The sequence below is a fragment of the Phragmites australis genome, chromosome 5 (genome assembly GCF_958298935.1).
Source record: "Phragmites australis chromosome 5, lpPhrAust1.1, whole genome shotgun sequence".
NCBI lineage: Eukaryota > Viridiplantae > Streptophyta > Magnoliopsida > Poales > Poaceae > Phragmites > Phragmites australis.
Window position 1 is genome coordinate 46,751,111 of NC_084925.1, and position 27,632 is coordinate 46,778,742.

The 27,632-nt window shown below is 45.1% G+C and overlaps 4 protein-coding genes across 5 annotated transcripts; 2 read left to right on the forward strand and 2 right to left on the reverse strand.

The window, feature by feature from the left end:
• The first annotated feature begins 2,528 nt into the window (after nucleotides 1-2,528).
• LOC133920143 (aquaporin PIP1-5) lies at nucleotides 2,529-4,000 on the forward strand. The gene is made up of 2 exons (XM_062364817.1): nucleotides 2,529-3,394; nucleotides 3,539-4,000. The coding sequence occupies exons 1-2, from the start codon at nucleotides 2,621-2,623 to the stop codon at nucleotides 3,632-3,634; spliced, it is 870 nt and encodes a 289-aa protein (XP_062220801.1). The 5' UTR covers nucleotides 2,529-2,620; the 3' UTR covers nucleotides 3,635-4,000.
• Nucleotides 4,001-13,007: 9,007 nt separating this feature from the next.
• On the forward strand, nucleotides 13,008-18,736 carry LOC133920144 (uncharacterized). 2 transcript variants are annotated; one of them, XM_062364818.1, is made up of 7 exons: nucleotides 13,008-14,175; nucleotides 14,260-14,381; nucleotides 16,297-16,908; nucleotides 17,002-17,311; nucleotides 17,582-17,747; nucleotides 18,068-18,170; nucleotides 18,276-18,736. In XM_062364818.1, the coding sequence occupies exons 1-7, from the start codon at nucleotides 13,318-13,320 to the stop codon at nucleotides 18,391-18,393; spliced, it is 2,289 nt and encodes a 762-aa protein (XP_062220802.1). In that variant the 5' UTR covers nucleotides 13,008-13,317; the 3' UTR covers nucleotides 18,394-18,736. The 2 variants fall into 2 exon arrangements, with proteins under 2 accessions (XP_062220802.1, XP_062220803.1); XM_062364819.1 differs by having other exon boundaries at nucleotides 13,009-14,175; nucleotides 17,002-17,293.
• A 2,378-nt stretch (nucleotides 18,737-21,114) lies between these two features.
• Nucleotides 21,115-22,979, reverse strand: LOC133920145 (uncharacterized). Its single transcript, XM_062364820.1, has 4 exons — nucleotides 22,824-22,979; nucleotides 22,658-22,735; nucleotides 21,611-21,706; nucleotides 21,115-21,350 (listed from the first exon to the last, which is right to left on the reverse strand). Exons 1-4 carry the CDS (start codon nucleotides 22,824-22,826, stop codon nucleotides 21,282-21,284), a joined length of 246 nt encoding a protein of 81 aa, XP_062220804.1. The 5' UTR covers nucleotides 22,827-22,979; the 3' UTR covers nucleotides 21,115-21,281.
• A 642-nt stretch (nucleotides 22,980-23,621) lies between these two features.
• LOC133917768 (xyloglucan endotransglucosylase/hydrolase protein 31-like) lies at nucleotides 23,622-26,066 on the reverse strand. The gene is made up of 3 exons (XM_062361627.1): nucleotides 25,641-26,066; nucleotides 25,236-25,465; nucleotides 23,622-24,266 (listed from the first exon to the last, which is right to left on the reverse strand). Exons 1-3 carry the CDS (start codon nucleotides 26,013-26,015, stop codon nucleotides 23,876-23,878), a joined length of 996 nt encoding a protein of 331 aa, XP_062217611.1. The 5' UTR covers nucleotides 26,016-26,066; the 3' UTR covers nucleotides 23,622-23,875.
• Between the last annotated feature and the right edge of the window lie 1,566 nt (nucleotides 26,067-27,632).

Below are 27,632 nucleotides of genomic sequence, written 5' to 3' on the forward strand. Positions count from 1 at the left end.
CGTGACAAGACTGACGTTGCAAGTGCCAATGTCCTTGCTACCAATTCGGGACGTGAATGGAGGAAGAAGAAGCCATAAACACCTAGGGGCTAAGTTTTGAAGGATGTTTGAGACAATGTCATGTGTGTGATGTTTTTATGCGGATTCCATGTAATTAAGCACTAGTGTTGTTTCGAACCATGTAAAACTTTGCCGTGTGATGCTTTTATGTGGATTTTATTATGTTTGGAACCATGTAACACTTTGTCGTCACATTATCACTTTGCATTTTGATTGTTTGCATTTGGATATCAATTGCATTTCGATTGTTTGTGAAATGCTATCAATGGCATCTCGCTTGTATGTGAAAGGATAACAATTGCGTTTCGATTGTTTGAGAATGGATATCAATTGCATTCCCAACAATTACTACAATCCTCGGCGAATTAAATGTATCTGCGAGATTGAAAATTTGTTTCACTGCGGGAATGCCTCTACTCAGCCTAACTGTGGTTATCAAAGCCTGTACAGTTAGTCACGCTACTAAATGTGGCGGGACTAGTAATAAAGTCACGCCTATAGGCTTGGCATGACACGGCTGTACATGCCTGAACAGACTTCGAAGAAGTATACAGGCTTATCCCGCTAATCCTATTAGCATGAAAAAGGAAAAGGTCATACCAAGACCTATGGCGTGACCCAACATGGCATCACGCTGTAGGTCTCCTCAATCGATGGCTCGCGGTGCCCCCTTGAAAATGGAAATGGGCTAGTGTGCTCCAACTTTGGTCACGCCAACGTCCCTAGCGTGACCCAAAATGGTGTCACGCCTGCCCTTCTCCTCCCCACCATCGATACCAGTGAGCCCCTACAATTAGGATGCCTCTAGTGTGACAGCTCAAATGTGTCACGTCAATGGACCTGACGTGACACAATATTCACCACTCTTTATTTTTCTATTTTGTAGATCGATACATTTACTCTGTTGCTGATATATATCGTACCCTGGTGCTGTCTTGTCTCAGATGGTAAGAAGAATTCATTTTATTGAAGACCAATATGTTTGTCTAGACTGTCGAGGCATATTTTATTTTTGTAAACCATCTATAGACGATAGACGATACGCATAATTACCATAATAGTACACAAATAAACTTAGCAAAAACACAAATAAAACAATCCATATGTTTCATATAGTAAAATAAACTTATTTACTATTTTTTATATAATAAATATGTATAAATCTCTATCGTCTCTTCTCATGTATATATATAGCCTGCAGGGAAAAAATTCTAAAAAAAATCTCTGTCATCTCTTCTCGTATGAGCCCACCTTTTTCGACTTGCAAGTCGAAAAGTCGGTTTGGTCCCTTCCGAAAACCGTTATGCTCCAAATTTATCAACATCTGGCGTAGTTTTTTTCTCCTCTGGACCTGTTGTTCTTACGAGGGACACGTGGCAAGAGCCTAGTGGTTTTGTCGGTGGTGGTGATGCATGGGTCGTTCGCCATCCGTGAACTGATTGCGGAGTTTTCCTTGTAAATCCATGCATGCTTCTTCTAGTGCGCCTTCGTGATTCTTTTTTGCGCCGGTGAGGTCGGAGCTGGGGGTGTGCGGCCAGCGATGAAGCAGCGGCCGCCGTCCCACGCCATCGCTGTCCTCCTTGTCCAGGCCCTCCTGGCTCTCGTGTTTTTCTTCTTCTTTTTCTTTTCTGTTTGCTCGCTGACGTTGGTTGATTATATTCATGGTGCTAGACTAGTGATGGAGTGGTTGTGCCTTGTAAAGGCTAAGGCTATTGTTTGGTCGCCTTTGTTGCCTAGTGCCCCCGGATTCCATCCATGATAGGATTAGTCGAATTGAGTCATGAGGAGGGGATATATCACTGCTTACACAACAAACTGAAATTAACCCTAGAGCATATTTAACAACTTGCATGAATGTATGGTACGGTTAGTGTTTATGATCATATCATTGAGCTCCTGGCTGTGTTTAATTAGTTTGTGCAGCTGGTTTGTGGCTATGATTGATCAAGGGATTAAGATAGTTATAACGATGCAACTCGAGACAGCTAGATGGGCTCAGAAAGGATAAAGCTCCGAACTGACCACTCTGTCCGTGTCTACCAGCTTAAACAAAGAGGGTACTACTTTCCAGAACCCTTCCTAAACCTGCCTCACTCACAGTTCATCATTTCGTATTGTTAAGCCCCTATCCTATCTTATCACCATCTAAATTATTTGCGATGAAACTAGTGATTAAATTAATTGTGCAGATGGGGTGACACAGACCAATAGAAAAACAAATACTAGTATAAGTTTAAGCTATGCCCTCTGCACAGAGTAAGAGAGAGAGAGAGAGCGCGCGCGAGCGAGCGAGCTAATTAAGAGACCCTATCAGCCACTAATTAATAATTAAGAAAACAAAAACAAAATCCTGTCATCATCCACCACCAATTGAGAGATGGCAGCAAAAAGAAAGCAGAAAAAGATAGCTATCACGCCAGAAGAGAAGAGAATTTGTCATGGCCGGGCTTATAAAAAGCTCTTGAAAGCCACTCCCACACCTCACAGGTAGCTCCCACACACCAAGCGAATCAATCAGAGAGGAACAAGCTGCGAGCTAGTGGTAAGCAAGCAAGAATCAATGGAGGGCAAGGATGAGGATGTTCGTTTGGGCGCGAACCGCTACTCTGAACGCCAGCCGATCGGAACGGCGGCGCAGGGCGGCGGCGAGGATAAGGACTACAAGGAGCCTCCCCCAGCGCCGCTGTTCGAGGCGGAGGAGCTGACGTCGTGGTCCTTCTACCGCGCGGGCATCGCCGAGTTCGTGGCCACGTTCCTGTTCCTGTACATCAGCATCCTGACGGTGATGGGCGTGAGCAAGTCGTCGAGCAAGTGCGGCACCGTGGGCATCCAGGGCATCGCGTGGGCGTTCGGCGGCATGATCTTCGCTCTCGTCTACTGCACGGCGGGCATCTCCGGCGGCCACATCAACCCGGCGGTGACCTTCGGGCTCTTCCTGGCGCGGAAGCTGTCGTTCACGCGCGCGCTCTTCTACATGGTGATGCAGTGCCTGGGTGCCATCTGCGGCGCCGGCGTCGTCAAGGGGTTCCAGCAGGGGCTCTACATGAGCGCCGGCGGCGGCGCCAACGCCGTCAATCCCGGGTACACCAAGGGCGACGGCCTCGGCGCCGAGATCGTCGGCACCTTCGTGCTCGTCTACACCGTCTTCTCCGCCACCGACGCCAAGCGCAGCGCGCGCGACTCGCACGTGCCCATCCTGGCGCCGCTCCCCATCGGGTTCGCGGTGTTCCTGGTGCACCTGGCCACCATCCCCATCACCGGCACCGGCATCAACCCGGCACGCAGCCTCGGCGCCGCCATCGTCTACAACAGGTCCCACGCATGGAACGACCACGTAAGTAGCTACTCGATCCAGCTAGGAGCGAGTGATCCGTATATTTAGCCTGTTGATTGCATGCATGGATCATCATATCGCTTAATTATTTAGTGGATCGAAGTACTGATAATAACAGGTGAAATATGAATTTTTGAATGGCAGTGGATCTTCTGGGTTGGCCCGTTCATCGGAGCAGCGCTGGCGGCCATGTACCACGTGGTGATCATCAGGGCCATCCCCTTCAAGAGCCGCGACTAATTAAGCAACCATATCATTAAGCTATATATGAATATGTGCAAGTGTTTATGTGCTCGATCGTGGGTCAACTCCGGCCCTTAGTTTCGCTCTTTTACCTGCTGTAATTACCTATCCGTCGCCACGTTTCGTGTGTCTGTGATGCGGAGGCCTGTGTTTCTTGATCGCGCCTTCAGCAAAAATGTAATCAGCCTGCATTAATATTTCCCCTTCGAGCTGAGTTTGATGAATGGAGTCATTGTCAGAAAAAATATCAAGCTTGCATGCAGCTTAATCATGTCCTGCTATGCTTTATTGCAACTATATATCTTCAAGTGCCCATATGAGAATAATGAAGACGATCGAAGAATATAATTAATATTATGAAGAGACCATGATCCATATCCATGCATGCAGTTGTGTTGGTCTCTTTGGTTTGATGGCCCCATGCATCCCCATGTAAGTTGTATATGGAGTAGCATAGCTCTTTATCCACCTATATATGACGATCATGCATGATTACACGTACTGCACCTTGCATGTTTGCAACTTCGCCGATTGATTCATCATGGTCGATAGAGCATGGCAGCCACAGCTAGTACGTACGTACTAGTGTACGTTTACATGGCTACTGATCGATCGACACAATTTCTCCGAGTGCATCTTTGACGTACGTGTAGCATACTAACATATGTGTAGTCACAATTATCGAAAGCTATGCGCCTGTTATCCTGACCGTTTTAAATTCGTGTAGAATCGTTTGGTAGATGATCATTTGATTATGGTTGAGATTAGTAGTAGTATATAGTACTATATATACGAAGAAAATTAGTCGGTAGGAGGTCTCTTTCAGATCGAGTAGGGCATAGAAATGGCTCTGCTCCACTCGAGCTCCGTCCATCTATACTGTGTTTTTGCTTTGGCGGCACTCCTCCTGTCCTGGCACTTTTTCGGCCTGCTCGTTTGTGTGGTCTACCGATTCCTGTGCTGCCATGCACTCATGTGCGTGTGGTCTACAGAAAACACATAGATTCTAGTAGGCATTGCTCGAAATACATATATAGATTTTCTCTAGATTCATGCAGAAATTGAAATGTTTTATCTTTAATTTCATCCCAAGTTCGTCCCCCGGCTATTTCCCCCCGTTTAGTTTGAGCCCAACGAAGCCCCGAGACTGGCTCGTCCATTTCTGAGCCGAACGAATTGTTCCATGGGTTCTTGGATCAACGACTGACATGAATATGAGTTAAACAAAATTAACATTCACGGACAGAAGATTGAGTGGTTCTTCCGATCCTGTGCCAAACTTGGCATGTGCATTTGTTGAATTACTGAATTGCAAAACTTTTGGATCGGAGCTATTCTAGCTGCCATCTATGCATGCAGTGTCCGTGTCTGAGGAACAAGCAAGCAGACATGCTCTATGTAATTAAGCTCCCAAAAAGAAGCTCCGAGATCATCTCTCACACGGTCATGGCAAATCTTGTATTGTCCATCTTTCGGCCTTCTACAGCACTTGTGTGCATAGTCATGGGCTTAGGACTTGCACCAAGAGTCTTGTGTGCCGCTGTGGGATGCTTTTAGATTTGATGGGCCGTGGTCGGTCCGTTTTTCGATGGAGAACTAGCTTCTTGCCGTATTTAGCCGTTTTGAGCCATCATTCGGAAAATTTCTACAGCACTAATTCAAAGGCACTATGTTGCAAAATTGTCAATTCCAGTGATGATAATTTATAATTATGGTGATAATTTCATCATATATTGAGAGAAGTTGACGCTAAAATTGTAGGATAACTGGCATCAACATAGAGTTACTAGTAGGTTTTATTTTGTCATTTTACTTTTGAGATGTCTTTTTCAGGAACCGACTAGGTTATAATTTTAAAACAAATATGCCATCAACAACTTGCAGAGAAGGAACAAGACAACAATCAAAACCACACGGCTAGTGGTGATGTGTAGGGTCAAGAATCAATCGCCGTCATCGAAAGGTATGCAAGGTACACAATGCTTAGAAAAATTATTAGATGATTATTCAGTTATTATTTGTGATGCATATCCGTTGTTTTATGATATATGCAAATCCGTAGGACACTTTAATTTCCAATGCATGAATAGTCCTATTGCCCCAGACGTTATACTGCGTACAAATGATTTCTAATGTAATAATAATTTTGAAGAATGTGAAGAATTCATTATTTATGTTGGGGCAATAGAGATATTAAATAGTGAGAACACGAGAGAATTATGTTGTTAATGATGAGTGATTGATGGAATTGCTATTTGGAGCATTCGGTTTGCACAGTATGTTTCAATTATGTTTGATTATGTTCATAGCTAATCGGGGGTGAAAACAGAGGATTGACGGAGAGACATGTTTCTTGGCTCATGATGTGTATATGTATGGATGCGACATGGCGGTCAACGACAATGCAGTGAAGAGCAAGTCGAGGCTTGGTGTCGACAGACCGTGTTAGGCTGGGTGGAGCCATGAGCAATCTGCATCGCTCATATGGAGGGCGCAAGAAAACATAGCGGGGGAGAAAAGGTGAAGATGAAGATGGCATCGACCAAGTCAAGGCGGAAAGGCGATGGCAAGTCAAGAGACAGCCCGGTGGCCGGAGCGCAAAGACTTGAAGGCGTCAAAGGTCATGGTGGAGGTCAGACACGCGTCGACATGGAGGAGTCATGCTTGGAGAAGCATGCAAGGCGGTTTTGCGGTTTTTCCTTAAAATCGGGGGTGGAGTTGGAGGATGTGTGGCACCATCATGAAGCTTGCTTGGAGACGAAGTAGAGTGGTGAAGGCGCCGAGTCCATCCGATAGACAACAAAATAGTTGGACTATTTTTCCCTTTGAAAATAATATATACCTATTAGTTTTTAAGGGTATTTTGGGAATTATCCAATTGACTATATATATATGGGGGGGGCTGTTGCAAAAACGGGCGTCAACACCTTCTATGACATATTTTTATTTGGATATTTCTTAGACTTGGTTAGAGTTTCAAGAGAGAGAAGTTAGGTTCATAGCTCAAAACTTAGTTTCATCAAGAGTGGGAGGATGAATAGCGGTTGCTATGTTCTTATTTCTATTATTCAATTATTTAGCAAATTCATGATGCTATTGATCTCCCTTTAGTTTCTTGTTCTTGAATATTTGGTTGATTTTTCACTTCTTGCTTTTGGCAGCGTTTTCGAGTGATTTTGTTGGGGCAAAAGATTGCTAGGACATGTGTGAGAACATCCCGAGTGATTCCAAAATGATTTTCTCACACGAGCACCTTTCAGTTGATTTTCTCTAAATTTTCCCTCTCAGTGTCATTTTGGTCAAATCCACGAAATCAAGGGTGTAATCTTGATCTCTTTGTGGATATTTTTTGGATAAAGATCCACCATATACGTAAGAAGCTTTGGCTAACATTTCGTTAGATTTGGATCATGTTTGGTTGGATTTCTAGTTTAGATTTTAAGTTTTGTGCTGCTATTTTTTAGTTCTGCTATCAGTTCGAAACTTCTGATTCCTATTTTGAACTTCTTTAAACAGTGTTTTCAGTAACAAGATCTTTTTCGGACCTTCTCATAGGTCGGTGTATTGGTCGAAAGTATTGTTGATCAGAACTAGTCGGAGTAATGTTCATCGGTATTCGTCATAGTATTATTTATTAGTACTAATCGGAGTATTGTTCATCTGATTGGAGAACTTTTGGCGTTCGCTGTGAGCACTCTTACGTATTGTTTCCGCTGTGCATTTTGTCACGCTTAGTTGTGATTCGCTCTTAAGGTGCGGCGGGTGCAACTGGACATAGGTTTGGTTGTTCTTGAAGAATTCATAAAAAGGCTCCTATTCATCTTCACTCTGGTCACCGTTTCGGTTCTTCAAATAGGATTCATGAGCTTAATGATAAAAGTGTCTTGCTAGAGCGGATTCATGCTTTGGTGTTCCTATGTATGAATTTTGTATAAAAAACTTTTGTGATAATGCAAAGGTAATCTGTTATAAAGAGCGGTGTTAAGCCACCATATTGCATGATTATGAGTCTTTGCGGGAACCACAAAAGCACTTTGAGGAAGAAAAGAAGAGCCTACAGGAAGACACGTTGAAGAAATGGTATGAGGATGATTCATACTCCGACGAAGAATCTGACTTTCCTCATGCCTTATATGGTAACTCCGACACCGAATCAGATGAGTCACAATAACAATGGCGAGAAGAAAACACGCTGGAAAAAATGGCACGGAGAAAAATCACACCCCGATGATGACTTTTCTCATGCCATGATATAATTTTTGGAACTAACCTGCACGAACAAGAGGAATAAGAGCAGCACACTTCACAGGAGGAATAAGAGCAGCACACTTCACAAAGAAGAAATGGATTCAGAAATTGATGAAGGAGCCCATAACGAAGAAGAGAAGGATGAACGGATTAGTGGCCCGAGCGTACCCTCAAATGATAGTAAATTTCTGAATTCAACGAACATGCTCTATGATCCATCGGTTTAGACCACATGCAGGATAGATAGATGAGTGTGAACCGGCGATTTCGCTGAGAACAAGCCCGATTACCAAAGGGAATCCTCATTTATCTAAAGAGAAACGGTTAACCCATGCATGAAACCTAATGCGTTGGTCCGACCTGAATAGGAAGGAGATTGAATCATACTGTCGTAGCATATATAGCAATATGACTGGATGTTCCAAGTTTTCTGTGTGGTTGCGTCCTATATATGGCCAACTGAATTAAGCAAAGCGTCTTTGACTCACCAGTGATTGAGGTATATGGGCGTTTCTCGGATCATTGGTGAGTGGGTTGCAATTGTTATACAAGTGATTCGCCACCATCTGCATATGGATATAGTCTGAGGAGCAAGCAACATTTATTTTCTCCCTTTGAAAAATCTATTTGTCCATCTTTTGGCCTGCTAATTATCACATGCCATGATTTGTGGCACGGGCACATGATTTGTCCCAAGCCATCATGTTTCCGATGGGAAGACCTGCCATCATCCAATCCATTTCATCTCCTTGTCCATCACCCATATCACGTCGTCCCTCGAAACTCTTGAGAAAATGAAATGAGAAATCGACGTTACCTCATAGTTGTTGGCTACGAACAGTCTGATAGGATCAATAAGTCCAAACGCAAACGCTGGATCGGTAGGCATGCTGGTGGACTCCATCTAGCAATGTTTCTGTCTGCAGGGCCTGTCGTCTCGACATCTCAGGGCCTCGACACCGCTGGCCCTTGTCCAGTAGCAGCTCTTATATATTTTTTTTTCTGGATTTTCTGACGTTGTTTTGTTTTGACAGCATCCCTGATCAGGTTGTTGTCAATGGCAAGGGATCGATCAGCAAAGCCCAAAGGCTGCTACGTACTTGTGTTTGCATCTGCATTTCACTACCAAACTAACATAGCAGTATGCATGCTTGATATCTGTATTCCTGCGTGTATCAGAGAAGAGCTCTCGCACCGCACCACACGCTTCACAGTTTCGATATGCTACGTACAAATAGTATCAGTACTGTTTGTTTCTTTAATTTGTTGGGTTTTTTCCTTTGTTCGGATGCAACATCGCTGTTAACTTGTTATCACTTCACTGTTAAGATTAATGACACTTTATTTTCTTCTACTCCATTAACTTGCTGGTACGCACATCTATTTTAATTCGCAAATAGTAGTCCTAGGGCCCATGCAGTATATATAACGTGCACTAGATAATGCAATTACTTTCGGACCTATTTAATTATTTACGATCTACTAATATCTAAGTCAATACCATTACCTAATTAAACTATTAGGATATGGATATGTGTGGCATTCTTGTCATGATCCTGCCACTTGCCAAGCATAGTAGTATAGCAGTGCTTTTCATAGATATCGCAGAAAGTCAGGTGCATCATTTCGCTTTGTTGAAAAAGCTGGGGGACAAGGGAGGGTTAGGGTCTAAGAACGGAACCTTTCTTTCTCACGACAAGGGATGCAGGATTAGGCGACTTTTCATCAGTGCTCATGATTCGTTGGGGGAGATTACGCAAGAGAAAACAATATACATTCTTTGGATCTTCTAGCAGATGACTAGTTGAGTTTCTGATAAATTTGGAGGCAAATTAAAGCAATGGCCAGCGATCCCTCACAATGCTCCCTGTCTGCCTTAATTAGTTTCTCTAGTTGCCGTTTATCACGAGTACTAATCAAGTACCCGAGAATGAAAACTGTTCTAAAAATTCACTTCTATTGGTTACTGCATATCCGAGTCTCCATCGAATTGAATTCACTTCTATTGGTTAATGACCGGAGATTTTCTTAGTATAGACTGAGAATTAAGATCATATGGTCATTCACAAGGCAGCACCAACTAAAGGATTTAATCTGGTTGCAAAAGAATTTGAACAAATTTATGTTTGCCTCAAGTCAAGTGCCCCTGTCCAATTTTTCTCTCCTATGTAAAATTTAAGCAGCAACATCTGATCCTTTCTTGAGTTGAATTCAGCTGCTTGTCTGTCGGTGGTGCATTATTCAGCTCTACATTTCTTTCTTGAGCTGAAGGGAGATAAGCGACGAGCGACAAATAAAGAAGAACGACGTGTTTGTGAGTACGTGTACTTTAACGCCATCGATATAGACGAGTATTTTATTTAAGTATGAAAATTGCAGTCTAATTAGGTTATAGATATTATGATTGGAAGACTTGAAACAATGGTACGATTTGTTGGATCATAACAGGGCAACATAATGCAAGTTTTCGAGAGGACAACATCGCTCGTGACTTGGGAAAATGAAAGCTAGCTTATGACAATATATATAGCGGTGCAAAAAGTCCTGCTGCACAGTAGGAATAACAAATGTTACTGTAGCAGCCATATATTGTATGAAAATTGCAGCCTGCTAGCTGCTCCTGCACGTGTGCTTACTGTTCTTTCGGTTTTGATTGAAGAATACGCATGAGCACAAGAAAGAATAAATTAAATGACTTTTGATACATATATATATTTCTGCAATATTTATTTTATTGAAAGGGACCCTTGGTAATATGTATAAAACAATAGAGGTTCTGCAACTAGCTAAAGTTTCCTCGTTTTAATCTAACAGCTTGATGTTAACCACATCCCAATCTAGTTCTCTAAAAACTACATCTGGATCTTTTCGAATTAAGTTGAAATTTTGTGAGTATAGATTACGAGCAGGATGTAAAATGTGGTTGCACCTCACCTGAAATGGGCATTTCAACTCCCCCCAAGAGGAGCACTTTTTTCTTCATGGCTTTAATAACGTCGTTTCACTACGATCAAAAGAGAGAGAGAAGGGGGCTAGGAGTCAGGATTAAGCAAAACAAAAAAAAAAAAAAAAAAAAGCTCCAGAATTTTCTGCGAAGAAGAGGAGTGGCAGAGTTGTGTGAAATTGGCGTGAGATTGCGCGGAAGCAAAGACAAGTCCTCCCCTGTTCGGTTTAAAAATACAAACTCACGAGAATATTTAAAAGAAGGTAAACGCTTGGTTACAACGTGCATGCGTTTGCTCATATATCTGCAAGCTCGTGCCAGCCGTCCGATCTAACTCCTGTGTAACTGTTTCTATCTGATTCATTCACTTTCATATCCAATCCTCTCCTCATCACATAGACTCTGTAACAGATATCTACTCATACTCTCCCTCATCAATCCCCTCTCCCTCTCTCTGCAACAGATCAAGGAGTATGAGGGCTCACCGGCCATCCCCCGGACATGGAGTAGCTGGATCTGGCCACTCTCGCGGTGTGGTGCTGCCTGAGCTCTTCTGGTGCTCTCCCCCCCCCCCCCACCAACAAATCCAGACGCATGGGAGCTCGTTGGCCACCCCCCGCATCCAAATTTGCTGGATCTTGCTACTCTCATGACTCGGTGCTACCTCGATGCTTCCACTGTCTCGTACGCGCCCTTGACTCGTCCTCTCTCTCCAACAGATCCAGACTCAAGAGGGCTTGCCGACCATCCCCCGTATCCAATTCACTAGATCTATATGCTCTCGTGCCTCGGTGCTACCTTCACGCTTCCACTGTCTCGCCATGCGCCCCTAGGTGACCCGTCATCACTTTCGCACGAGCGCCCGGGAAGCAGGAGGTGGCAGTAGCCCTATTCGTAGCGGTTCGCCAGTTGCCCACAATGGACACAGGGAGACAGCTGGTGTCCGCCTTCACAGCCTCAGTGGTGCCAGCTACAGAGGAGGTAGCCCCTATCATCCCAGCGATCGTGGTCTACGAGGCCCTGGCGTGAGAACTGGAGGTCATGGATCGAGCGGCCACCTCATCGTAGACAGCGATCACGCTCCTCCGCCTGCGCCTTGACCCCGACGTGTGACCTCACGGGGCGATGACCTGATTCTCACACACCGGTGCAGCTACCTATTAGATCTCCGGTCGAATTAATTTTTTCTTGTAGAGATGCAACAAATTGCTTATGATTTTCGACCAATTTGCTTTTTTACATTTGTATGAATTTGCCTATACAGTGTTTCAAATATGCCAAGCAAATATATTGAACTGCTTTTCAATTTTGTTTTATAGTTTGGTTGATAATAGCTAGGGCGCATCAGGAGGCACCCTAAGAGGAAGCTCAGTTGCTGTTGCGACCTACACAGCGAGTGTTCCTGCGGATCATCGAGCTTCAACAACATCACTATTTTGTGGTGTGTAAGTGATCTACACGGTCCCGCATATATCTTGGTGATGTAGATTGACTTGGGCTTTGATGGTGTCCGTTTCGAGCAGCAACCTTATCCTAGGTCATGAGTTTGCTAGGCTTGCTTGTCAATTGAAACAAATTTGCACTTGGATTTGCTCCGTGGGCAGAAATAATTTTTCTTTATGATTTCATATGGATTTATTTTTGTAAATTGGAACAAACTTGCTCTTTTTTGTTTGGATTTGCTTATAAACTGAACAAATTTGCTTCTAAGTTTGTATATGAATATCCTCTCCGAGTTAGCATGGATTTTGCCTGTAAATTGAAATAATTTTGCTCTCTAAATATGTATGGATATGTTTGTAAATTAAAAAAAAAACTCTCTTTCGAAGTTAGTACTTATTTACTTATAAAATTATCCAAATTTGCTCTATAAAAACTTAGGAAAATAAAAATGACAACGTCTTGTACCATTGATAGAGACATCAAAAGAGAGAAGGGGGCTAGTAGGGAACGCGTAATGTGTCTAATCTAGATAGTGTGTCTAATAAAAAACATAATTAATTAAATATAGTTTTCTAATTAAGAGTATGCGAACGGATCAGTATTAGTATACACGTGTATGGGTTACAGGGTTAGCCCGATCTAAAAAGAAATAGGTACAGCTTTCGCCTTCGCATTTCCCTTTCGCACCAAAACCAAAATTGCAAAAAAGAAAAAGAAAAAGAAAAGTAAAAGGAAAATCCCATAAATCAATCGCCGCTTCGTCTTCCTCTCTCTCTCCCCTTCCCTCCGCGAGTTGCGTGCGTCTCGTCCTCCCCTTCTCCCGCTCCCCATCCAATCCAATCCCTTCCCCTCGCCGCTCATCCAGTTGCCAATTGCTACCGAATGCCTTCTAATCGCGCCCCCAATCCCGCCCTAATCCCCACCACATCCCCTCCCTCCGCCACCATTTCCCAATCGATCTCTGACTGCACGTAGTTTTTTTTTTTTTTTGGGCCTTGCTAGGGTTAGGGCTAGCGATTTGTTAGCATTTGAGGGTGCTGGAGCCATGGACGAGTACCACCACCGCATGGGCTCCGCCGCCGATTTCCGCCGCGACCTCGAGTACCTCGTCTGCGACCACCTCGGCGGCTGCTTCTCCCCGCCCTCCTCCTCCTCCTCATGCTCCGCCGCGGGGGGAGGTGGGGGACCGGGACATGAGTCGGACGAGGCGGCGGAATCGTCGGCGGCGCGGAGGCGGAGGCGAGAGTCGCGCCTGCTCAGCCGCTGGGTCGCGCGCCAGGCCGAGGAGGTGCTCTCCTCCATGGAGCGCGAGGTCGAGCGCCGGAACCGCGAGGCCGAGCTCCTCGCGCTCGCGCGCCTCCACCCCGTCTCCACCCTCGATCCCTCCTCCTTCCTCCTCTCCTCGCCAACCACCCCGCCGCCTCGACCGCAGGCGCCCTCGCCCACCGCGCCGCCCTCCCTCCTGCAGATGTGGCGCGAGCTCGAGCACCGCCGCACCGACGCCGACCAGCCCTTCGACCGCGAGCCCTCCCCGGATACCGCCGACCGCGAGCACGTGCGGCAGATCGCGCGCCGCCTCACGGACCCCACCGATGGTGCAACCGCAGCCGCCGCCGCGGCCACTGGGGAGTGGCTCGGCGAGACGGAGAGGCAGAGGGTCAGGCTCGTAAGAGAGTGGGTGCAGATGGCCAGCCAGCCACGCGACTCCCGTGCAGGCTTGCGCAGGGATGAGCCTAGCAGCGGCGAGAGGGAGATGCGAGGGGAGCCTCCTCGGCTCCGCGGCCGACAGGCGCGATTGGATGTCATCACCTGGATGGCTAGGGAGCGCCAGCGCGAACTGCAGGGGTTATCAGGGTACCGCATTGTGTCAGAGTTCCCCCGCCGCAGCCGCAACCGCATCCAGGTGCGAACCTGATTATATCACGTTGCAAGAACCAGTTATCTGTGGTGTCATGTGCGCTGGTGTTTGAAATGTCTGGTTTTGCAGGGATTGCTTAGGGGGAGGTTCTTGAGGAATGTGGAGCTTCCGGTTGAGGAGGAGCGACCACCATCTGAGGCAGCAAGGGAGCTCGGGCAGTTGAGACAGAGCCATCGCATGCCTGCCTTGAGGTAAGCAGCTGTTTCAATTGCAAATCTCTGTAGTAAAACTAGCTATATTTTGATTTGTATCACCTACATGAATGCAAGTATGTGCCCCTCTATCCTTTCAGTGCAATTGAAACTCTTGGTTGGATAGTTCGATGGCATCTTTTCCACCGTTGTGTAACACAGAATATTGGGACAGAAAACACTGCATTATCTGTGCTATTTTGATAACTCTCATATATGAGGTTTGGAAGAGGGAACAGTTGCTAGTTGCTACTCTCTTCCATTATAATATAGCCTATGACCCCACCTGTACAGCTTCATTCTTGTTTGTGGTCCCTTAACATACTGTTGTGTCTCTGTATGACACATTCCTTACTCCACTACCACATTGCTCATTTGCCCTTTTTTCTCCTTGTTATTATCTTAAGCGGCAAAAGTGTATTATCAAGGTAGGACCTTTTCTTTAACCGAACCAGTAGGAGAGTTGCCTATTATATTAATAAGAAGAGGCCAACAGGCTAGATTGCTTGGTTATTTAAGGGAAAACCGAGCGAAAACCACAAACACAACGAGCAAACTACCTAGCTAGACTAGGCCCAGAGCACCGCAGAAAACGGACCCAAAAACCGCATCACCTAACCATCTACCTGGCTAAACTTGGCCAGAGATGGTCAAATCAACGCCATAGGACAGACCAAAGATGGACTTAAGCCGGCAGCCACCCAAAGATGCGGGAAAGGAAACTCCCCAACGACGCCTCCAAGGAGGGCACGACGTCAAGGACACCGCTGTCGTCTATCCAGAAAACCGGAGCTAGGTTTTCACCCAGAGAACCTCCCGAAGTTGGCAGAGAACACCACAACACAACCTCCATGGAGGGAATGGCGCTTGAAGGCGTCACTGGCGCCGGCATCGACAAGAAGCCGAACAGGGCTTTCGCCTAGGGGTCCCACACCCGACTAGGTCAAAGGAGGCCAAAAAAGTGGTCATGCCACAAGCTCATTGAAGTCGCTGGTGACGCTATTGGCCCCTCGAGCACGCGGAGTCCAAAGAGCCATCGCCAAGCCACAACGCTCCCTGCGGGCCAGATCTGGGGGAAGAGACAGATTGGCAAGGGGAGGAGCCCGCACAATGCTGGAGAGGCCAAGACGAAGATGAGTGCCGCGAGAGGACCGGAGCGCCATTGCCGCCAAGATGAACAAAACGCCAACACACGCCATCACCTAGCTGTCTGGCTCCCTGTGGGCCAAATCGGGGGGAAGAGACAAATTTGGAAAGGGGAGGAGCCGAAATGCCCATGGAAAGGGGAGGAGCCTTGACAGGTGTTAAAATTAATGTTTATGTTCTCACGATCTTATTGTTTTTTTATAAGAGTACATTTTTGTGCTAGTAGGTTTGATAAGAGTAGATGCAAGGGGAGTGAGATTTCAAGGGACAGACACTTTTGCCAAACTGAGAATCAAAATCTGTTTAACGTGTAATATCAGTTCTTTCTGCTAATACATGTAATACGAATGATTTTAGTAACATTATAATGTGAATGCTATATTGTTTTGAAAAAGCCTTCCACTAGATGTAATTACTTTATATATGGCCAACATAGTACTTTTGTGCAAATTAATGGTCAAACTTGCATCTTGAATTCTGTAAAAAATCAATGAAGTCAGATAACATGAAATTGAGAGTACATTTTTGTGCTATGCCAATTATACTGTATATTTAATCTCAAGCTGATACATAAACAGCAGCAAATTGGCAATGGGTGCCTACCTGTTCAGATTGCTCAGCTGCTGTGCAATTGGCATCCCTTGTTGCTTGTGTTCTGTCCTAGTCCTTATCCACTTGAGCTTTTGTTATATGATACATTGATACCTGTACATAGAATTTCAGATATTGTTTTAAACTAATAAAAGATGACCTATTTTGCTTGTTTCAGATCAGAGAGTGTTGTTAGTAGTCAAGATGTTAGCCAACCTGATGCTTCTGTGGCTGAAAGTGTTAGATTACTAGGTACTGATGAATCTCAACGAGGGGCTGAGGTCAGTGATTTGACTGGTAGTGAGCATACAGCCCAAAGGCCCCAAACTTTGCTTGAGAATGTGGGTTTACTGGAGGCTGATGCAGACCTTGCTGAGGCACACTCACCAAGTAGAACATTGGATGGCATGGTTGAGATGCAAGGGTCTCTAACTCAAGGTGATAATAGGCAGCAAGTTGAGACAGAACACGACACAGGATTCTGGCAGCCATCTTTGGATGGCAGGCTTGATAGGTGGCCCAGTGAGATTGAAGAGGCTGCTGACAGAAATTGGGAAGATAATGCAGAGTTACACAGTGAAACTCTGGACGACGATGACAGGGAACATGATCTCCAAGAAGAACATGTTGACTGGCACGATGACGAGTCTCATGGAACTGCGGAGAACTGGCAAGATGATTACCAAGATTCTGCGCTTGATACAAGCCCCATTCCTAGGATCGAAAATAGGTTTATCCCACCGGATGATGACAACGTGTACAGCATGGAACTAAGAGAATTACTTAGCAGGTATTTTAACCTTCAGTGTGGAAATTTCTTCCAAATGGTTTTCCTTATTTTTCATCTGGTCGTATTGTTAAGGTATTTCATTTCGAATTGCAGGCGTAGTGTGTCCAATCTTCTTAGCAATGGTTTTGGTGAAAGTTTGGAACGACTGATAAGGTCATATGTTCAACGGCGTGGTCGCAGTCCCCTCAACTGGAATCTTGATACAGCCATGCCCCCTGCCAATTCACCAAATGAAAATCAGGAACAAGAAAGGAACGCTGAAACTCGGCAATTCCAGACTCCTCTCAACAGACCTGCTCTTATTATCCCTCCGCCGCCTTTGCCACCACGACAGCCACTGTGGCACAGAGAATTGCGTCATAACAACTGGAGCAGCAGACACAGGGTACATCATGCAGACCTCGTGCGTTATCTTCTTGCTTAATGTTTAGAGCTTTTGCATAGAAGGAAAATTGTGTTCCAGTTTTACCATACTTCACAAATACGTTGGTTAAATTATTTATTCTCTTCAGTTGATGTTTTTGGTCATTTTTTTATGTGATCCTGTGCTCATGAGATGTGGGATCATATTTGCTGTCATGCCACGACTCTAAAATTGCTTGAATATCTTAGTGTTCTGTATGTTAACTAGAAGTTCATCGTGAGGAATTCATTTGGTTCTGTATCGTTGCAGGAATGGGATGCTATTAATGATTTGAGAGCTGACATGGGTAGACTTCAACAAGGGATGAGCAGCATGCAGAGGATGCTGGAGGCGTGCATGGACATGCAGCTGGAATTGCAACGTTCCGTGAGACAAGAAGTGTCAGCGGCCTTGAATCGATTTGCAGGACCTGAAGGTTATATTCCCATTACTCCCTTGCCCCCTGCTGTATAATTGGAGGATACTCATGGCATCATAATTGGTGTACTCTTTTCTCTAACACACAAAGATACTTCGCACCAAAATAGGGCGGATTGGGGATAGCCATAAAATTCTTTTTATGTGTTTGTTTACCTAGTTTATTTACTCAAGATGATTATTACTATTGGCAGATATTTGCTTGTTTTCAGTTTGGTTCGGTTTTCCTGCTTTGTATCGTGCTATTTTTTTTTTTTGGTTGCCATTCATTGTGCAAGTATGCATGCTATGTATTAAATATTTGCCTTTGTTTCACAGGATTCTCGATGGATTTATCTGACGATGGATCAAAATGGAATCAAGTGAGGAAGGGAACCTGCTGCGTATGCTGCGATACACAAATTGATTCTGTACTGTACAGGTTAGGACACGCTTTGCATCCCAGGTTCCTTGTAGTATATACTTAAACAAGATTTTCTATATGATCTGTGATGTATACTCTTAACCATTTTGGTGATGGTGGCAGATGTGGGCACATGTGCACTTGCTCAAAGTGCGCAAATGAGCTAGTGCGCAGTGGTGGCAAGTGCCCGCTTTGCCGGGCTCCGATCGTGGAGGTGATCCGTGCATATTCAGTAATGTAAAGTGGTGGATATACAGCGGGAAAGGGAATAAGTTAACGGCAAGTGAAGTTTTGCTGCTAGAAGTTTAGACAAGTAAAAAAAAAAAGAGGTCTCCTTTCCTTCCGTCTCTGCTCTCCTTGTGAATCTACATGTGTTACTTGCATATTTGTTGCCTTGCTGCTTGCAGCAAAGGGCATGCCATTGGTTGTTGAAAGGGTTTGCGTTGGGTAGCAGGAAAAGAAAGCGAGAGATATCCAATGTAAGTTCTTCCTCACTGTATTTATAATCTGATCCACGACAGAACAGGCACCTGCAATGATATAGGTTCATTGATAATCTGATCCTTTTTCCCGTGGGGATTGAACTCGTGTTTCATGTGTAGTGTGTGGTATGGCTCTGTTGTGCGGATGCAGCATTGTTGAGCTTGACACGTGTGCACTAACTACATCTGCATCAAAGCTGACTCATCGTTGACCTTGTCTTCCAGCTCATTTGAGCCACTTGTTTCTGTCGTCAACAAAGCTGGAGTCTTCTACTACTAGTAGTAGTCTCACCGGACATCGACATGGTCTCCACTACTGCCAAGTGGTCCCATTCTTTAGTTGGGCCCGCATGTCATGCCGACAGGTTTTCTCTACTCAAAAAAATTGCTACAAGCCCATATCCACACATAGGAATATAGGATACGTTGAGCAGTCACTGGCGCGGCCTGAGTCTGAGACCCAACGAGGATTCAAAACCCGACAGAGACTCGCTGGTGGGATTCAAAACGTAGGAGGGTGGGTTGGGACGGACTTTTTGGACACCTATGGACGCATGTGAGTGAATTTGCGTCCCTACCGCCGACCCAAATCCAAATTAGACCCTGACTCGCTCCACTGTCAACCCTAATCGCCCTCTGCCACAAAGGATGTCTCCCCAGCGGAGGCCCACCTTGCCATGATGGAGCTAGCCCATATGATCGGTGTCCCCTTTGCCGTCTTAACTCAATTCAACAGATTTAATTTCTCTTTTACTCGTCGCAATTATTCTCAGTCGAAGGAGGATAAGAGATTTTAGGACGCAGCTGGTAGGGACGTCCCTCCCTGGTGGTGGACATTGGGGGCATGCCTCGAGATGATCATGCGAAGGGACGGCACCATCAGGGAGGGACTCAACTTGGACATGCCTGACGTTGTCGCCGCCGCGCCATCCATCGCCGTTCAGTCAGAAGTCACAACCCTTCCTCTCTTCTCCTACATGTCCGTGACCGGAAGTTGCTAATTCACGTGCGAGCCGGTAAACTCGCAGCTCGCGCCTCTTCCGACAGCTCCCTTCTTTTTTTTTAAACTTTTTTTCCTTCACGTCTTTCTATTTTGAAAAAAAAATTAAAAAATCTGTCAAATTTTTTGAGAAAAAGAAGAATTTTTTTAAAAAAATTAACAAGAAAAAATTTATATTAAATCATTAATAGGTTTTATGTGCGTCTTGCTTGAACACGCAACTTGAGCTGTTAGCGCACGCCGACGGAACAGAATTTTCGTCCGTGACCCTGCAAGAATCTCTATGCAACTATGACTGGGAAGAGAACAGCACTGCCCAACTCTCGATAAACTCAGTTGCCTGAAAGCGGGTAGTTGGTTTAATTAATTAATTTTCGATGAGGTGCAAAATGATACTGCATACACTAATATAATCATGATCGTGTCGCCAAAAAAATAACAAAATAAAGCACAAATATCTCTTTTCTTGCCGGTGGAGCATACACACGTGAGCCACAACAAGAGGTTGTGGACAAGGCTCGGGTGGTGAGACGAATCCACCCGGGCTCGAAGTCTGGTGATGCACAGGGGTTCTGATTTATTTCGGATTTCTTCAGTTTCTCCGACGTGACGCTATAGAAAGGATTACAACGTACTCGTCGTTTACGGGATTCTTGATGGGTCCCGATGATCTTCGGATGGACACTTTTTTCAAGCTATGTATAGTTATAGAACTAGTATGTACGTGCGTTAGATGTATGTGGAGTGGGTGCGTGTGTGTGGGATGAGTGCGCGTGTTCATATTCAGATACTACAGCTGCATTCAGTGGTGGAGTCAAAAAAAAAAAGAGGTTGTGGACAAGAATATCATGCCCTTATTGATTTGTATACTATGGTAAAAATGATACCACATATATAGTATATACCTTATATACACACACACCACTCTATTTGTATACCTTATATACCCTATATAATATATGTATATATGTGCATGTGGACACACACTCACTCTTCACTCTAGTTGTTTTCGGTAGGAACAATACTACATCTACAATTGATAATGTAGGTTTAAAAACACTTGCGCTAAATAAACTATGGTTTCAAATGAAAATCAGATAAAGGGCGTCGATCAATCTATCTACTACTATGCAAATTGAATCAGTTCAATTGGTGTTTTCCATATTGATTGTCGTATAGTGCCAAGCCAAAACGCACAATATGCTTGTCATTTACTTCATTATCCAAGACAAAACTAATGAGATTGCTTGCAAAAAAGTATCAGTGTTGCGAATGATGTTACCAAAAATAACAAAATGATGCACAAGAAGTGATCTCGAGTAAAAGATTGTGATTTTCGTGTGACAATTAATAATGCCCGAGTTGAAGTTCAAGTTGGAAGCGCTTCAGTTTCTGAAACCATAACATCACTTTCGCGTATTCTAACAAAGTTTTGACAACACAATGCAATTTGCTAGTGCAACTCCAACGACAAAGACAATTCACAGTCACGCAACTGGTAAGGATTACAGGTGGAATTAGAAGTACATTCATCAACCCATAGTCAAATATATATTCATGACAACAATTATTTCTTAGTTATGGTATGATCACAGAAAGCGTGAACTATTTAAGCATCAGCTGACATGAACCAAGTGAATACATGCATCATTCATCTTTCTTATCTTCTGCGGCAGCACCTTGGGATTCAACTAGGGGTTTTGAATCGCTTGCACCCTGCAAAGGCAGAGTAAAATAAGCACTTTGGAGCTAAACCGAACAAACCATAGATGACAATCAATATGTCAGTCAGGCACTAATGGTAGGCTGGTGAGTTGATGTTCAAGCAAATTAGATAGGTGTTTGACTAGGCGCAGAGCAATAAAGTAGTGGTGTTTAGCTATACTTTGTTAATTCCTTGAATAATGGAGGCCACACGTAACAGTTGGGAACCTGCATTTTGCAACAGCTCAAGTAGCGTGAACATTTAGGCTTACTTCATCGTTCTTCTTTGCTGCAGGCTTATAAGGACAAGCAGGTGGGACTCTTTCAGGTCTCCTGTATTCCCATCCAAATAGCTGATACACCTTTCTCTGGAATATCATTCAAAACACGAATCAATGTTCAAAATTTGAGTAACAAAAATGTAGTAGAAAACAAAAGGACATGATCCCCAGGATGGTAGTATTACCATGCAGACCTTATGGCGGTATACGCAGTTAGCAAGGTCAGTTAGAATTGAGATATATTGGTAATTTGGTATGGTTCAGAACAGGGTTTGAAAAATGTTTTAGTTTTCATGATTAAGGCATGAGTACATGGTGAGACCTGACCTGCAGCACTGAACCATTATCTTGTAAACATGCAAATTACTTCCCAGAAATGTCAACAATCAGGTGTCTTCCCCACCAAAATTAAAAGCACGCTTGTTGTCCAATGCTAGCATACCTATACCAATACAATCTCAGATCTTACTTCAGTAAGTGTTATCACTTATCAAAAGAAGGTATCTCCTTTAGCTATTCTAATTCTGTCAGTTGTTTCAAGGAGATGAATTTCTGCCCACAGGAAACATAACGCATATGATGATCAGGATCACCACTGTGGGCCTGTCATCCTTGTGAGTAATGAGCGTGATAATTCGCAAGGTCCTGTTACTTATCCTTGTGGACCAGGCATGACTTGTAAATCTATCGGATTCTGTTCTTGCTAAGTGAATCGCATGACTGGGAATTTGGGAGGCCATGAAGTGCTGGTAAGTAAGTTAATCATAAAATCCTGACCAAATCGTCGGGTTCAAACGAATGAATGAACAATTGGCAACCAGGTCTTCCCTAGAGTATCACTGATTTGGTGGTGGTCCAACGAATCCATAAGTTCTAAATAAATCGCGGTTGCAGTTCATCAGGGTAGATAAATGAACCCCAAAATCCACCATAATTCACACCAACCATGGATGGATCTTATTAAAACCGGGGGATCGATTACTAGAATGGAGCTAGCTGACGGAAAAAGGAAAGGGAAAGCGGGAATGGAGCACATACGAGGATGAGGTCGAAGAGGTAAGGGAGGGCGTTGACCACCGGGATCAAGAAGAGGGGCAGCAAGCACGCGACGCAGACCTAATCAACATACAGCCATCAGGATCAGAATTCGCCCAGCAGCAGGCGGTGCGATTGGAATTGGAAGACGGGGCCAGGTCAAGCTCACCATATCGTCAGATGAGGAGGAGGAGAATAGGCCACCTTGATTTCAACTTGTTGCTCGTCTCCTCCTCGTCGTCCTCCGGCGGTCGCCGACCTGTGCGATGCGATGCGGTTGGGGGAAAGAGAAGGCGGACACGGTGGTGACTGGTGAGGTTGGCTTATGGGCCCATACAGCGGTGACTTATGGGCCGTGGAATTATGGGCTTTTTTAGTGCTGCAGCCCGCTTAGACTCAAAAGTGAAAAGACCACTGACCTGCATCTGCATGCATGCTAGACTAGAGCGAGCCTACGAGACAGACAGATAATAAAAGAGTGTTCTTCCCTCAAAAAAAGGAAAAGAAAAAAAGAGTGTTCATTATTTCACTCGTCGAATGCTTCAACTAGAATAATGTGCGATGCTATGACATGCTCCAGCCGTCTTTATTTGGACTTGGACTCGCATGATGACACCTGTAGGTTGAAATCTGTCGGTGGCAAATGGAGCACAGATCTACGAACAGTGCTCGCCTGGACGGACAGATTGTTTTGTTTACTTGGATCGTCCGGGGCCCCGGCAGCAGCAGCAAGTGTCGTGAAAGGTGCAAGTGCTGTGTCTGCAAGCACCGGCGGTCCTTTTTGTTGGTGCATGCTGCCTGCGCGTGCATGCATGCATCTGCTGCAGAGCCGTCCTCTCCTCCACAATGAAGGCCGTCGGCGTGGCACCTGCACCCATTACTACTGATGCGGTCGCACGAAAGACAAGCTAGCAATGATCCAGAGAGACACAAAAATTTCAGCAAATTGATTACGAATCCTTGCCCTCCATAGCAGTGCTTTTTATTATTATTATCATTATTAAGTAGTACTCGTTATTGACAATACATACGCTTGGGATCGATCGGGAAGCTCGATCGATCTCATACATTATTAATTATACATATATATGATCCATCTATATATCATGGGATGATCGTTTGGAGTATATATATGACGGTACATGCATATCTCAATTAACTAACTAATTAATTGATATTAATTGCGGCTAGCTAATAGATACTAGTAGCTTGCTTGGATCCTTAGGTATCGCCTGCTGCATGATGGATGCATTCTGGGGTGGTGGTGCGTGCGTGGTCTCTCTTGGGGTCGAGGCAGTAGTTGTACACCATGTGGTTGCGCTGCACCCACCCCATCGCCGCCTCCTGCCGCGGGCTCAGCGCGTCGTCGACCGACGGCCCGGGCCTTGGCGCGTGGCAGCGCGGCGGGGCGCGCGGCGAGCAGGCGCGGATGAGCAGTCCGGAGAAGCGGGACACGAAGGGGCTGAACCGGTAGTCGGCCTTGGACCTGCCGTCGTCGGTGGCCCACGAGGAGGCGTCCCAGATGGAGCCGTACACCCACATCGGCAGCCGCGGGAACGTCGCCGCGCTGCGCCGAGGGTACCGCCGGATTGGCACGTCGTCCACGTAGAAGCTGCATGCATGCATCCATCCACGTAAGGTACACGCATGTTTTATATATATATATATGCTACATATCATTCAGTATCCAGCAGTCAGGTGTGCGTACAGTACAATACAGTCGGCAGTCAGACCTAGCTAGATCGGAGGCATTTGTTTTTTTAATGGCAGAGTGGTAAATTTATCACTAAAACTATTGTCATAGATTTAGAGAACTTATTTATCATTCTTAACAAGAAATTGTCACTCCAATAAAATATTAAAAAGTTAAATATTCTGGTTAGATCGGGCCAACGCATCGAGTAATAAAATTGAATGATGGATGGTTGGATCCGGTAGATGAATGATTAGACGCGACTGCCGGCCGGATTGTCAGTGGGAAGGCGTGCAAGTGTCAACTAAAAGCAGCAGCTGTACGGCATCCTGCAGCTGCGTGTACGGCGTTGTACCCTGGGGCAACTGCTGATGCACACAAGTACTCGTAGCAACAATCTAGGCGCACAGGAATAATCCTTGGACATGGCTTTATTGTTGCTACAGTTTGGGTAGCACCACCACCGACGGTCCAGGTACCATTTTGGCTAGCTAAGCTAGCTGGCCGGAACCATCCATCAGTACCATTTTGGCCTAGCTACTTCGAAGTTTAAAGCGAAACATAAAAATAAAACCTTGGAGCTTTAATTCTTTGCATACAATGAAACCACGCCTGATCGAGCTGAATAACAATTTAGATGAGATGAAGATATTTCACTTTAATTTTGCATTAACATGGATCCCCCTCATTAACATGTAGGACGACTACTGTGCTTACTAGCTAGCAAATTAGATTAGATTAGATATGATACGATACGTACTAGGTAGATCGTCACGCGCAAATTAAAACAGTAGATCGACAACTGTGAAACATGCATGCGTGATTTCGTCCATCTTAACTTGTTACTAGCTAAGGTAATTTGTGTTACGCGCGCATGCACGTACGTACATGATATGCGTGGGGCTCCAGAGGATGGCGTAGTGGTGGAAGTCGGCGGTGGGGTCGAACCAGCTGAGGTGGAACTTGACCTCCCGGCCGACGACACGGCCGGGGCCGCCGTCGCCGCTGCCGCTGATGTACACGTTGGTCTGCAGCGTGTACGGCTGCCCCGGCGTCGTCCCCAGGAACTCCATGTCCATCTCGTCGTGCAACCCCGGGTGCGCCTCGCTGTTGGACAACTGCATCGATCCAGTCATCAGCAGCTAACAAGCAGTAATCATCATGCATTATATAGGGCAGTGCAACTATATACTATATAGACACATATATTGCTCCTACTACATATATAAATACACAAGCAAGCTAAGAAACAAGATATATTGTGCGTAACACTAGATAGCTAGCTAGCAGTACATAGAAAGCGGTGATGACGCCGGCGGTGTATCCGGGCTGCAGCTTGATGGAGGCGCCGAAGTAGCCGGAGCGGAAGGCGCGGTGCGACTTGAAACCGCTCCCGGAGGTGGAGTCCAGCCAGACGGTGACGTCGCCGGCGCCGCCCACGGACTGGTGCTGCGCGCCCCACAGGTTGCGGAAGTCGCGGTAGAAAGGCCGCGCCCGGAACCGCTTGCTCGGGTAGAATCCCGGCGAGGGCTGCGCTTCGACGACGACGCGGCATGGAGGCAGCAGCAGCGGCAGCGCCACCACTAGAAGCAGTGCATGCCGAGCAGCGAAGCAGGCGGGTGTACCAATGGCAATGGTGCCAGCGGCAGCAGCAACAGCCATGCCCATGGGTAGCTATTAGCTAGCTCGATTATCGAATGTTTCGACCTGCAGGATCGACCTGTGTCACCCGTGGGTGCAATGGGAACTAGATGAGATAGGTAAATAGACAGATGAAAGTGGGTTGATCCATTGGGCAGAGAGGCTGCTGGGGCCATCTATCCGGCCCTTGCAGTCCAGTGGACTGGACCGACGACATCTTGCACCGCATGCATGCAAGCAGCGTACAGGAGTAGTGTCGGTGCTTCAGACGCGTATAGCTGGCCGTACGTATATATCGATCGATCACATCGCACGTTGACACAGCATGTACGTCGATCCAGCGCCATTGATCAGCTACAAACGATCGACGACGACATACGTGTTAGCTCGATCGGGTCCCGTACGTAGTTGGTCGGGATCGGATCGGAGTTATTGTCGATCGTACAACACAGCACCGTACCCACCGACACAAGCTAGCCTTCGTGTCTCGACCCCATGCAACGCGCTACTGGCTAGCTTCACTGTGACCGTGTCCAGTGGCAGACTCGGTACTTTTTGGCTAGGCATTCAAACTTGGAAGATAGCTTAAAGTATTTAATGCGAAAAAAAGATTTACAATAGTAAACTCCACAATATATTACGAATTATTCATAATGGAGAGAAACCTAAATATTAAGATAAATTACAAGCATGACTGAAAGCTCGACAAGGTTTTTCACTTTTTTGAACCTTTTATCTTTACGCATATCATTAATAAAGAGTATGAATTGGTAACTAAGAGACACCAAATCTGTGCTTGAGAAATCTATTGGATAAAACTGAGCTAGTTTAAGAAAGTGATCCTTGTCATATGCAACAAATGAATAAGATAGATTGAATGATACCATGCAAATGAGTAGTTCTGTGTTTACCTCATCAAACTTATCATTAAGCTCTCGAAGTTGCCTATCAATAACGCTTAAGAAAATCTCAACACGAAAATGATAGTGATTATTGATATTTCTACGAAACCTCTTTGATTTTATAATTGGCTCATAATGATCATCCATGTTAGGGACTTCAATACCATGCTTCACACAAAAGGCAATGACCTCTTCAAGAAGTGTTTTCCATCTATCATCCTCTCGCAAGGTGCCCAATTCAACCTTTATCAAATAAATGAGATCAAGAGCATTAACAATATTCCAATCCTTCCTTTGCCATGAAAACAAACTCAAATGACTCAAAGTACACCAACGTTGTTTGAGCATTTATGCCTCGCTGTTTTGGGAATGGTCTTCTCCAACCATAATGAGAACATTCCGAATGGTAGGATATAATAAAATAATATGCATAATAGTTTTATAGTGAGATCCCCACCGAGTATCACCTGGCCTACCAAGGCCCGTCTCTTGGTTCAAACCTCGACCACTTTCAATCTCACCCAATTCTAATGCTTGTAAAGCTTGTTGAGCTTGAGCTGCCCTAAGCATTTGATGCTTTTTGCAAGAAATTCCAATAACACTTAGCAGAAATCTAAGTTGCTTAAAGAAAGAAATACAAACTTGATTTTCCTTAGCAATAGCTACAAGTGTTAATTAGAGTTGATGGGCAAAACAATGAACATAATAAGCAGAAGAAGTCTCATCCATAATTAGTTTATTT

Coding starts and splice junctions, on each gene's coding strand:
- LOC133920143 (XM_062364817.1), top strand. CDS start 2,621: ATGGAGGGCAAGGATGAGGATGTTCGTTTGGGCGCGAACCGCTACTCT. Junction 3,395..3,538: donor CCCACGCATGGAACGACCAC/GTAAGTAGCTAC, acceptor TTTGAATGGCAG/TGGATCTTCTGGGTTGGCCC.
- LOC133920144 (XM_062364818.1), top strand. CDS start 13,318: ATGGACGAGTACCACCACCGCATGGGCTCCGCCGCCGATTTCCGCCGC. Junction 14,382..16,296: donor CATCGCATGCCTGCCTTGAG/GTAAGCAGCTGT, acceptor TGCTTGTTTCAG/ATCAGAGAGTGTTGTTAGTA. Junction 18,171..18,275: donor ATTGATTCTGTACTGTACAG/GTTAGGACACGC, acceptor TGATGGTGGCAG/ATGTGGGCACATGTGCACTT.
- LOC133920145 (XM_062364820.1), bottom strand. Junction 21,707..22,657: donor ACCTCTTCGACCTCATCCTC/GTATGTGCTCCA, acceptor ATGATATTCCAG/AGAAAGGTGTATCAGCTATT. Junction 21,351..21,610: donor CAGCAAAGAAGAACGATGAA/GTAAGCCTAAAT, acceptor CTGCCTTTGCAG/GGTGCAAGCGATTCAAAACC.
- LOC133917768 (XM_062361627.1), bottom strand. CDS start 26,015: ATGGGCATGGCTGTTGCTGCTGCCGCTGGCACCATTGCCATTGGTACA. Junction 25,466..25,640: donor GCGTCATCACCGCTTTCTAT/GTACTGCTAGCT, acceptor GGATCGATGCAG/TTGTCCAACAGCGAGGCGCA. Junction 24,267..25,235: donor TGGAGCCCCACGCATATCAT/GTACGTACGTGC, acceptor GCATGCATGCAG/CTTCTACGTGGACGACGTGC.